Raw genomic sequence first — 12,591 nt, forward strand, 5'->3', positions numbered from 1 at the left:
TCAAAAGTGTTTACGGGATTAGGATGTGCATATTTAACTATTTATAGAGATGTTTGTACGTGGTTGTATGTGAGTGTGACCACATGTGTTTTGACAAAAATACAAAGTGTTTCCGATTGGATCATCACCTATGTACTTCCGACGCTTAATTAAGTATTAGAGGTAAAGTTTACTTTGCAATGTACTCCCTCCGTCCCAAATTGTATGTCGTTTTAGTTTTTCTATACATTTATATATAGTGTATGTCTAGATGCATACAAACATTTGTTAATCTAGAAAAGCTAAAACGAACTATAATTTAAAACGAAGGGAGTACTACCTTTGAACAGCTCCTGCGTGCAGAATTTACAACTACAACAAATCCTAATTTACATATGGTCAATAGTCAAATTCAACTTGTTGCAAAATTGTGAATGGCGGTAGATGCCGACGGAAAAGAAATTGTGAAAAGCACTCCACAAATTCCGTATTTTTAAAGAAAATAAGATAAATCAACATATCGATGATGCCAGCAAAATATCGGACGTGACATGACTCTTTACCATCCACGCTAATCTTATCCCTTCACATATTTATCCCCATGACCTCATTCACCAAATAAGCTAGTCCTCCGTCAGTTCTCTCTCTCCACACACAGCAAGTTCTCGCTTGAGCTCGGGCATGGCCCCTCCGCCCTCCTCACGCAGCCCTTCTTCGAGCGAGGTCATCGACACTGGCACCCATTTTCGCACGAATTTGACGGTGGTAGGCACTCCTTCGCGCTGAAGGTTCAAGAGCTCATCCATGGTGGCAAGAGCTTTTCCATGGTGGTGGTGGTGGTTGCCTCCTTCCTGTGAGGGAGCTTTTCCATAGCGACAAAAGAACTCATCCAGCATGACGGAGGCCTCCCGGCAGTGACTCCTAGCTTGTCTATGATGGCTATGGAGTATTGCACGTGAGGCCAATTAGATCTACGCATGGGAATTTTTTTCATGTCTCAGTGCCTCATCTATGATGTTGCAATAGATGGTCTTTGGTGTCACATGGCTTATTTGAGATGTTTCATCTATGATGTTGCGCGCAGTTTTTTTTTCTGTTGCGCGCAGTTTTTTTTTCCTGTTGCAGTAGTTTACTCAAGATATTGTAATAGATGATATTTGATGCTACATAGCTTATTTCGAGATGTTTCATTGCTTTGATTTTCTGTGTTGCATGTATGAGTTTTTTCATGTTGCAGTAGCTTATCCAAAATGTTGCAATATGTAATCTTTGATGTTGTATTGCTATTGCTATGTTTAATCGCTTCATTTTATTATGTTGCATGATTTGTTTCCAGACGTTGCAGTGGTTGTCTTTTGATGTTTCACTTGTCACTATAATTGAATTATTGTGTAGTGAAGTATTTTTAAAAGCTAAAATGTTGCACGAAACATTCGTGCATGTTGCAGCGGGATTATTACGTTTGTTCAAAGCTTCTTTTGATGCTGCGGGAATTTTTTAGGGGGTGTTTGTTACCATGTGCTAAACTTTAGCAGTGTCATATTGAATGTTCGAATGCTAATTAGGAGGACTAAACATGAGCCAATTACAAAATTAATTGCACAAATGGAGTCTAATTCACGAGACGAATCTATTAAGCCTAATTAATCCATCATTAGCAAATGATTATTGTAGCACCACATTGTCAAATCATGAACTAATTAGGCTTAATAAATTCGTCTACGAATTAGACTCAATCTGTACAATTAGTTTTGTAATTAGTATATATTTAATACTTCTAATTAGGATCAAACATCATATGACGTATGATAAAGAGGTGCTAAACACCCCCTGCGAACCGTCCGACGCGCTGGCAGCTCCGCATCTAAAAGACCCCTGGCAGACTTGCATCGCGGCCCCCGTAACGAATCAGATCCTCTTCCTCTTCCCCTCCCTCTCTCCCCGCGGCCGCCGCGCCGAACGCGCACGCCGCCTCCGCCGAAGCCAAGCACGCCGCTCACCTCGACGGAATCCTCCTCTCGCGGTCATCCTCGCCGTCGCCCTCCTCATCCTCCTCTCAGCCGGGCCGGCGTGGCGCGAAGATCCATTCGGACCTGGAATCAGTTCCTCTTTTTTCTGGTAAGGAAACCCTAGCTCGCCTTGATGTTTGTTCTAGGGATTTAGTTTCCTGCTGCAGGCGCTTGTTCTGAGCCGTGAGCAATCGAACCCAGATCTTTCTCTTGGCGGATGCTTCCGTCCTTCTGCCCAGTCTGCCGCGGATTTTGTTTGCCGTGTGGATTCGTACTGCGATAATAGCAGTTAATTTTATCCGTCCCGGAATTTTGCGTGTTCAACTAAAACTGAACGCCGCGCGTTTAGGCCGCCCCTGAATGCGGGCACCTGTGGATTTGTTCTGCTACAATCTATGAAAGGTGCTGGAATCGGCTGGTTTACCAGGGTTACGGTTACGCAACTATTTGCAGCACCAACATTATCATGAGTGTTTAATGTTTCCGGAAATTTTCTAGGCGACCCACGATCAAAGGTGCTGGAATCGGCTGGTTTACCAGGGTTACGGTTACACGACTATTTGCAGCACCAACATTATCATGCGTTTAATTTTTCAGGATATTGTATAATTCAGTCATTTGGATGTGTCTATGAGGTGATTATCATTTAGATTTTTGTGAAAATAATGTTCTTTTATCTGTGAGTTGGTGCCAATGCTAGTTCTGTTCACAGATATTAACACTGCAAGTATCTTGACTTAAGGAATAATATGTGAAATCGGAAGTTTCCACTCATTTAAGGTTTAGGCTGGGTATTATTTTTCTCTAGGACTTTGCTGTTTGTAGATCACTAAATCTTTGGATAGGAGGATAATACGATCTTGTTCTTTGTAGCTGAGATTGAAGATTGTTCTCGAAAATGGAGATACAGACTTCAGGGAAGCCCATTGATTTGCTGATGGAGAAGGTTCTTTGCATGAACATTCTGTCTTCTGAATACTTTAAGGAGCTGTATAGGCTAAAAACCTATCATGAAGTCATCGATGAGATCTACACTTGTGTTGAACACGTGGAGCCTTGGATGACTGGCAATTGCAGGGGCCCCTCCACTGCATTCTGTCTTCTCTACAAGTTCTTCACCATGAAGCTTACTGTCAAACAGATGCACGGTTTGTTGAAGCATCCTGACTCCCCATACATTAGAGCTGTAAGTTTCTGTGCCCTGAGTATTCTTTTTTGTGAATGTCTTGCTTCATGGTGCCATTTCTATTATTAGGCATGAGGTTAGTGCATGAATCAAGCTGTTTACTGGGATATTTTAGAACTCAACTAAACAGTGTTTTTGCAGTTGAAAAGTAGCTTTATATGATCTGAAGCAATAATTCTTGCTTTCTTTGCAATTTACTGTATACATAATTCTGTGCTTATATTTTGGTTATAGACACTAACAGTCCCACGACTTATTTCTTTGGATGGACTTGTGCCTGAACTTTTTGGTCCTAGGACACGGGGATGACAAAGTTTGCAAGCGGGTTCATAGTGTACCAGTCTGTGCTTTGGAGTTGTGAGCATTTTGTTTTTTGTTTGTCTTCACTTTGCCTGTTAAACAACCAGACGATTTTGTAGTGAATGACCATGTGCTGTTGGATTTTGCAGATTGGTTTCTTGTATCTTCGTTATGTTGCAGATCCAAAGACTCTGTGGACATGGTATGAGCCCTATTTGAGGGATGATGAGGTACACAGCTCTTTTTGCTTCCTTTTCAATTGCTTGTTTATTTATTTGTACCCCCAAACTTTTAGGTAAACAACACCTCCTTTCGCTATTATAGTACACTTATGGAACTTTCACTTGATACCCAAAGAATGATGATTTGTCAATATGATATAAGAAAGGAACCACTATGGTTTCCGTGTGACTTGTATTGATAATAGCTTGATCAAGAGTGGGATACTATAAATGGCAGATGGAAACAAATCATGTAAAAGATCAAAGGAACACTTATAACTAGCACTATATATCTATATTTGATAGTTCTTTATGCCAGTAGCCTAATACAACATTGCTATATTTCCTTACTTGTTACTTCCTCATTTGGTTTGTGTGGTGGTTGTTCCATTTCATCTCTAGCCCTACACTGTCTTTGCTTGGGACTAATGGCGTTGTCCTTTGTTGAATACTTGTCTTGACACTTATGCTATGTGGAGTTGTGGAGTCTCCATATGTTTTCATGTGCTACATGAGCTGTTGAGCATTAATAAGGGCTGAATAAGCTTTATATGTTTTCGTGGTGCAGGAATTCTCCCCTGGATCTAATGGCCGCATGACAACCATGGGTGTTTATGTGCGTGATCTTATACTTGGACAGGTCTCTTTCTCGACTCCCTTATGGTTTCAGAATGGAATAAACATATTGCTCTTTTGATCAATTGTTGTGTAGTGTGTACATTTTTTCACACCTATCTTGAGATTCTTGCTCTGAAGCTAGCATTGGTTGTCATATGATAATGGAGTCTAACAATACTCTTGCTGGAAAAGAAGCTAGGAAGAACTTCTCACTTGGTACAAGTTATGTGTATGATTCCTTGTCCATGTCAATGTTTGTGAACATTCTTTTTTTTAATTCCTACATTTGTTTTGTGTATCCAGAAACTATACCAATTAGTGGGACCACTTTTTTAGTCAGTCAAGTTAGGGCCCATAACATATTTAGATTTTATGTTCGTTTTCAATTTGGTCTGGTAAATCCATTTTTATTCTTTTTACAGATTTTCAGTTATGTGGAATTATTTCATATATGTCATTTAAGTTGACAAATGATTTCGATTTTGAGCCTCTCCAACTTATACTGTAAACTTATACTGATTTGCATGATGCGTTGTTTTCCTTTCATGGTGCAGTACTACTTTGATAGTCTCCTCCCAAGAATTCCTCTTCCAGTAACTCGTCAGGTAACAGCCAATCTTGAGAAGATGAAATTGCCCACTAAGCTTTCTGGTGCGACTGGAGACTCCAGTCGTCAGGGATCAGAAGATACTGCACGTCGCCCTCCTTCTGTGAAAGCCTCTCTGTCAGTTTCCTTTGGACAGCGTGCTCCACATCGGGCTTCCACCAGAGATTCATCCCCTGTTCGACGAACCATCACCCATGATGATCCTCGAAGATCATACTCACCATCTCGTCGCAGTGGTAGCCGTGAGGGTCCTGACCGTGATCGTTCTAGTCGCGACCGGGACCATTCGAGCAGGGATCGTGATCGCTCAAGCCGGGACCAGGACCGTGACAGGGATATCAGAGATTATCATCGCCGTGAGCGTGATAGCAGGGATCGAGACTACTACAGGTCCAGGCATTCAGAAGAACGACGTGACGACAGAAGGGATCGTGAAAGTAGCAGGCACAGGCGCTCTAGCTCTCGTCATAGGAGCAGAAGCAGGAGTAGAAGCAGGGACAGGAGGAGTCGAAGCAGGAGCAGGAGCCGAAGTTGGAGCCGGAACGAGCAGCGATCCAGTCCATTCGGGAACGGAAATAAGGAGAAGGCTGCAGTCTCAAGCAACCTAGCAAAGCTGAAGGACTTGTACGGTGACATTACTGAGAAGAAGGAAGATGGCGATGCTGAAAAGCTTCGCCGTGATTCATGCGCTGAGGAGGTCATTAGGTTGGGAGGCCCTAGGTGGAGGTAAATTCAGACCCGTCACCTGTAATATTGTGGTCTCTATCTGTCATTGTGCTGCGTTGATCTCTTGGAAAGCCACTTTTTCCCCAACTTGTTATCACATAGTGTTTACTTGGTATCTCAGACTTGTTATTACTGAGACTAGTGACTACCTGATATTTCCTACTCCTCCCGTGCATTTGGAGATATTGGAATTGGAAACACACTACTGTATAAACGCATGGTATCCAGTGCTTCGTTCTTGCCTGATGCTAATGCTAAATGAAGGTGAAATGTTGCAGTTTCAACTTTGAAACACTGTAAGCCTCGCTCCTTCGTTTGGCTGAATATAAGCTATACTTGTTCAGACTATATTTCTCCCTCACATGCCTAACCACGAAATGGCCTCACATTTTCCTTTTTACGATCTTATAAACCCAGTTATTTTTTCCTGTCTACATCAAAGTTTTGTTTCAAGAATATACAGTGTATTCGGGGCCCGCTCAAGTAGTCGCCCTCGCAAGTGATCAGCAGTTCAACAACCGTCATTGCAAGTAGGCATTAAAGCATCCATTCCAATTTCCAAACGCGAAAGAACAATATCTTGGTGCATCATCTGAAAGCAACGTGTGACTGAGCAAGTACCCCGAGCTTAGGGGCAGCATGATGAAAACGAACAGACGCATGGGACCAGATACTAAGATTAGTTGACAAGGCATTTCTTTTTGAAGAAGGCGGTAGAGAGAACAAATCACGTCTCCGCGACTCGGCCTACGGCAAGACCACAAGTCATCTCCTGCCAAAGTGTTTGACGGTCAGTCAGTCTCACTTCACTTTTAGTAAGGTATAAGTTGATAAGAAGGTGAGCCACTGATGTAGTGGAGCCGTGAAAGTAGATATCAACAACACGATCGCATCAGTCTGAAACTCTGAATGAGTTGTGGTATTTTTTTTCCTTGCTGTATTGTATGAGAAAAAATATTAAATTGTAAAATAATAGATGGCTTTATTTCTTTTTAAAAGAAACATAAAGAAAAGATTGACGGAATATTTATGTGTCATTTCCTAGGATTTTCTCTTAGGAGCAGGAATCTATTAGTTTGTCTCTCAACGATCCTAGCATTTAAATTAGACCATCCCATCTGCCGCTGCAGTCCTTCAAATGTGATGTATTATATGCGTACCTTTCAGTCCTATGTTTTTTTTTAACGGACTTCGTTCCTCACATTACGAAATGGCCCCAGAAAGAAAAGGAAAATGTTCAATAAAATGCCCACACAAGAGCATTATATTTCTAATATTTCTTTAGTTTGGCTCCCATTCACAGAGTTTTGAATGGGTACTACTCGATTTGGATTTTGGTGTCTCCCCAAGAAATCTTTTAGAGTAAATTCGTCATCGGAAATTATAACCATCCCTTCGATGCCATCCAACTTTAGACAATCCCCTGGTTGCCATCAATTTTAATTTGTCATCCCCTACATTGCCGTTACATATCCGTCACTGTGCTGTTAGTTAGTGGTGGAAATACGATTTTACCCCTCGAACAGTTTTGCCACATCAAGCAGCGCGGACGGCCATGGCGTCGATGTCGAGTGCAGCCCCAGTTCCCCAGAACCAAGCAGCCCGCCGACTCGGACTTGGTACGCTCGCTCATTGCACCGAGCCTGGGCTCCCCCTCTCCAGAGGCTCAGGGCGCTCGCCATAGAATCCATGGCGGAGGCGGAGGCCGTCGAGGTGTGGTGGGGCAGGACGGGAGGAGTGCGTGGCCACGCTCGGCAAGGTCCTAGCCAGCGGCCTGCTGGAGGCCACGCGGGTGCCGTCGTGGAGGTTGCAGCATCGACGTCGGGCACGCTGGTGCGGAGGCCCGGGAGTGTCCACCGCCGGCGCATCCGCACCTACCTGGGTATTATCACGCAGGGCAGCAACCCACAGCGCCGGCGCAGCCACGAACACGGCTGCGCAGACACCCCAAGTGCTGGACGGAGACCACGAAGATGGCAAGCTGCACGGGTGGCGAGGCCCTCCTCCATTGTTTATCCTTCGATTTGTCTGTCGCTCGAACTTGATTAGAGAAACTGAATTTTTGCCATCACTAATCTCTATTTTTGGCATTTGTGGGCTTGATTTGGACGGCATCTAGCACGATTGAGGGTGGAGCAAATTGATGTTGCTGTTACGGAGTTTGATTGGGGAATCACCAAGCTTCTACTCGTAAAGAAGATCGGCTTTGTTTATGCGTCGGCACTCAAGCTATTGCCACGCGAGCCCGGGCGTCCGGGGTTGGCGGGGTGCCGCCGCGCATCCGGCGAGGCCGTGGTTAGGCCCTCTCCAACGGTGCCAGGTGAGCTATCCCATATATTTCCACATCACAAGGCATCCTACGTGGAGGAAAGACCCATTCCCAAGAGTCGGCATCTGACTCTTCGGTCCTGTTTGGCATGACTCCAACTCTAGATGGAGCTGCTCCACTCCAGAACTCCAGGTGGAGTCACCTCCACTCCAGAACTCCAGAAATAAAATGAGGTGTTTGGCTAGATGGGTATTCTCAGCTCCAAAAAAATCGATTTCAGTGTTGATTGCCATTGTTACCCCTAATTCAGGCCCCACTTGTCATCCTCTCCCCCTCCTTTCTTCCTCCTTTCTTTTTCCCTTTGGCTCTCTGCCGTTGCCCACCGGTCACTGTTGCCACGGTCGTACCTAGCTCCTCCCTCGATTTCCCAGCGGCTGGATCGGCCTCGGCCGGCGCATCGTCGGGCGCATCCACAGGGTCAGGATGCTCAACGAGGGGCGCATCGCCGGGCGCATCCTGGCTTCCCGAGGCTCGTCACGATGCGGAGCGGGCGGCTGCGCGGTGGCCGCCGAAGAGGCGGCCCGTGAGGCCGGACGCGAACGACGACGCCGGGCTGGGGTGCGGCCTCAGGGTCGGGTGGGAAGGGCGCGGCGGGGGGCTACGGCCGTCGGCGGATCTTCGGCGGCGGCCGGCAGAGGATCTCCGGCGACGGGGGGCTGCGACGGGGGCGGCGCTGGGTAGCCTCGGGGTCGGGTGGGAAGGGCGCGACGGGGGGCTGCGGCCGTCGGTGGATCGCCGTCGGCGGCCGGCAGAGGATCTCCGGCGGTGGGGGGGCTGCGACGGGGGTGGCGCTGGGCAGCCTTGGGGTCGGGTAGGAAGGGCGTGGCGGGGGCCTGCGGCCGTCGGCGGATCTCCGGCGGCGGCCAGTAGAGGATCTTCGGTGGTGGGGGGCTGCGACAGGGGCGGCGGGGGACTGCAATGGGGGCGGCGCTAGGCGGCGACAGGGGCGGGGCTTGGGGCGGCTTGGGCGACGACAGGGGGCGGCGCTGGGCGACGACAAGGGGCGGCGCTGGGCGGCGACGGGGACGAGGCTTGGGCTTAGGCGGCGACAGGCGGCGAGGCGGCTTGGGCGGCGACGGGTGGTGGGGCTTGGGCGGCGACGGGCGGAGCTCGGTGAGTGGGGCGGGGTGGCGACAGGAAGGGCTAGGCGGTGAGTGGGGGCTCGGGAGAATAGAATGAACCATTTTTTTGTGTAACCAATGGCATTGGTAGGTAATTACCCACCAACTCCACGAGGAGGTTCAAAAGAGGTTGTTTTGGAGCAGCAAAAGAAGTGCTCCAAAACTCCATTTCCATTTGCACTACAGCTCCATGGAGTTGGCTGCTCCATGGAGTTTTGGAGTTGGGGTGTTTGGCTGAATTTGTTGGTGGAGTTGCTGGAGTTCTAGAGTGGAGCCATGCCAAACAGGCCCTTCGTCATCCAGAGACGGATCCGCTACCCCATCCCCCAAATCCCACCTCCGCCCGCACGCCGCGCCAGATTCCCGCGCGGCCGCTGCCCCCGCGCCAATCTTCTACCTCGCCCGCGCAAATCCTCTGCCTGCACCCTCCCTCCTCTTCCCTCCCCTTTTTTTCCCGAGCTCCGCCGACAAATCCACTCATTTGGCTGCGAATTCGTTCTCCACGCCGACGACCCGTGTAGCAAGATGAGCCGTCGGTCCAAGCGAGAAGTAGCTCCACCGCCGCCGCCGCCTGCGGCGGGATCTGCAACTGCTTCTGCGTGTTTTGACGCTACCTCGTCCGCCTCCCTTCAGGCTGCTGGTGGCGCCATTGCTCTGCCACCAGAGCCCAGCAACCAGGTAAAATCAAACTTGGTGTGGATTGCAGTACCTGTTTCATGAAAATTGGTGTCAGTTGATGATGTTCTCTACAGACCTCCGCCATAAGCCAATCCAATCAGTCATGTGTTCCCAGATTGGTAAGAAATATATCTGTTTGACAATTATTCCCCTATTCAGTGTGTTGTTTCTATATGCTACGAGTATATTCCTATTTGTTGAGACTGTATAGATTGTAGATTGTAGAATGCATGCTGTATCAAGAAGGGTAGGAAAATCTGATCAAACCTAGAAACTAGAAAGAAATATCAATTGTTTTTTCCTAGCATATAGTCATGATCTTATCCCTTGATATTTCAGTGGTATGGATTTGCGCCCACCTGAATATTCAGATGATCAGTGGAGAGACATGGCTAATAAATTTTATGTGGAAAACTATCCCAACGAAGGTCCATTCACAGTTTTCCACTGTTGGAAGGTTCTCCGTCATGAACCCAAGTGGCATGCAGTCTTGGAGGAGCTTGAAAAGTCGAAGAAACGGGGCTTGGATGATGGAGGCAACTCAAGTGGTAACACACTGTCGCAAGAAGATATTGGAGAGAAGGAACCTCCAATGTGGAGGAATGAAGCTAAGAAACAACGCCAATGCAAAGGCAAAGGCAAAGCCAATGATGATGATGATAGTTTACATGAAGACATGAAGAAGTACATGGATATTCAAGCTGCAGCTAGCAAACGACATGAAGAATTTTTAGAGACCCAGAAGCATATTTCTGATGCAAAGGTTGAAGCAACAAGGCTAAGAAGAGAGGCTGTTTTAACTGATTCATATCAAAAAATGATGAGCATGGACACTAGTCAAATGACTGATGAGATGAAAGCTAAGCACGTGATGGGCTTGAAGATGTTGAGGGACAAACTGCTTGGCAATACTATCTGAGGTCAGTCAGCACGCACTTTAATTGCCATACATTGTAATCTGGTAGTCAACTGAAATCATGCTTTGTATTCGCAGCCAACTTAAATCTTGCTTTGTAATCACAACCAACTTAAATCTTGCTTTGTAATCACAGCTCTTGCTTACTTTCATCCTAGCTAGCAGTAGGAGCATAGTAGCTCCCTTTTGGCCATGCCATGCCATTGTTCCTGGTGGCAGCAGGCAGTAGGTATAGTAGTTGTAGCAAGTTGCAATATGGCAACAGTAGTAGGTAATGACTACTCCTTGACTTTGCTGTAGTATGAGTGGAGAGCCATACCTTGTACTTCTCCTTGACTTTGCTTGTGAATATAGAGGAGAGCAGCTGCAGCTCATGGGGTAAGCAGCACCCATTTTCTTGTGTGTTCTCTGCTTCCTCCTCTATTCCTTCTATCTGGTCCAGCACTATTCTTCCTCCTCTATTCCTTCCATCCAGTCCAGCAAATCAAGTCGGATGAGTCTGACGATTCCATAGACCCAGCTGAGATTTATACTCCAGATATGTTCATGGCCGAGCAGAGTATCCTTAACTCTTTTGCTGGGCGGATCGATGCGAAGATTAAGGCCACATTTGAAGAAGGCACATCTAGGCGTAGGAGTGCCCCAAGAAAGTACATCAATAGGAATCGTGAAGGAGCTCATGAACAACTTTTTGCTGATTATTTTGCTGAAGATCCTCTCTACTCTGATTCAGTGTTCCATAGAAGGTTCTGGATGAGAAGGCATGTGTTTGTACACATTGTGGATGAACTAGGCAAGTGGTCTTCCTATTTTACTCAAAGAGTAGATTGTACTGGACGCCTTGGGCTCTCACCATTGCAGAAGTGCACAGCAGCAATCTGTGTGCTTGCATATGGTACTACTGTTGACACTCTTGATGAATACTTGAAGGTTGCCGAGAGCACTGCACTAGAATGCTTAGAAAACTTTGTGTAAGGTGTGATAGAAGTATTCGGTAGTAGGTACCTGTGCTGCCCCACAATTGAAGATTTGGAGCGTTTGCTCCAAGTTGGAGAGTCTCGTGGATTTCCTGGGATGTTAGGAAGCATTGACTGTATGCACTGGCGATGGATTGTCCACAAGCATGGAAGGGACAATATACCCGAGGTGACCAAAAGTATCCAACCATTATCCTTAAAGCTGTAGCATCATATGACCTCCATATTTGGCATGCATTCTTTGGCACTCCTGGGTCCAACAATGACATCAACGTCCTCAACCAGTCCCCTTTGTTTATTAACGCACTAAAAGGTGAAGCTCCCTGAGTCCAATTTGCTGTCAATGGGACACAATACAACACAGGATATTATCTTGCTGATGGAATTTATCCAGAATGGGCAGCCTTTGTAAAGTCTATAAGGTCTCCTCATCTAAAGAAGCACAAGTTGTTTGCAATGGAACAAGAAGGGAAACGGAAAGATATTGAGCGTGCTTTTGGGGTGTTGCAACGTTGCTTCAACATCGTGTGTCGTCCAGCACGATCATGGAGCCAAAAAGTTCTTCGAAAAATTATGCAAGCTTGTGTTATTCTCCATAACATGATAGTGGAAGATGAGAGAGAAATGGCTGAAGATCAAAGGACATCAGTTCTTCCATCAGTTCTTCCACCAGAAGTGCAAGCAGGGAGTACCGATCACCCATGCTTCAGTGGTGTGCGACGTAGAAATGCTGCCATTAGATCCAAACCAATCCATAGCCAACCAAAAAATGACTTAATTGAGCATATTTGGCAACGGTTTCAAAATAGGCAAAATAATTAGTCACTATTATTTCAGTTTCATGTAAGCTCCTGTGTCCAATTCTTTGACTTCTATGTTAGACTATATATTTATCACCTTCACTTACAATATGGTTTGTTTTTG

At 46.3% G+C, this 12,591-nt stretch overlaps 1 protein-coding gene and 1 pseudogene across 5 annotated transcripts; both read left to right on the top strand.

The window, feature by feature from the left end:
* The first annotated feature begins 1,852 nt into the window (after window positions 1-1,852).
* On the top strand, window positions 1,853-5,938 carry LOC117848703 (pre-mRNA splicing factor SR-like 1). Of its 5 annotated transcripts, none has more exons than XM_072292617.1 (5): window positions 1,856-2,097; window positions 2,862-3,174; window positions 3,471-3,531; window positions 3,624-3,704; window positions 4,264-4,335. In XM_072292617.1, exons 2-4 carry the CDS (start codon window positions 2,887-2,889, stop codon window positions 3,680-3,682), a joined length of 408 nt encoding a protein of 135 aa, XP_072148718.1. In that variant the 5' UTR covers window positions 1,856-2,097; window positions 2,862-2,886; the 3' UTR covers window positions 3,683-3,704; window positions 4,264-4,335. The 5 variants fall into 5 exon arrangements, 4 of the variants coding, with proteins under 4 accessions (XP_072148718.1, XP_034586106.1, XP_034586107.1 ...); XM_034730215.2 differs by lacking the exon at window positions 3,471-3,531 and adding an exon at window positions 4,868-5,938 and having other exon boundaries at window positions 1,869-2,097; XM_034730216.2 differs by lacking the exon at window positions 3,471-3,531 and adding an exon at window positions 4,868-5,938 and having other exon boundaries at window positions 1,869-2,097; window positions 2,874-3,174.
* Window positions 5,939-11,230: 5,292 nt separating this feature from the next.
* LOC140222098 (uncharacterized) lies at window positions 11,231-12,489 on the top strand (annotated as a pseudogene).
* The last annotated feature ends 102 nt before the right edge of the window (window positions 12,490-12,591 follow it).

Source organism: Setaria viridis, chromosome 3 (assembly GCF_005286985.2).
Source record: "Setaria viridis chromosome 3, Setaria_viridis_v4.0, whole genome shotgun sequence".
Lineage (NCBI taxonomy): Eukaryota > Viridiplantae > Streptophyta > Magnoliopsida > Poales > Poaceae > Setaria > Setaria viridis.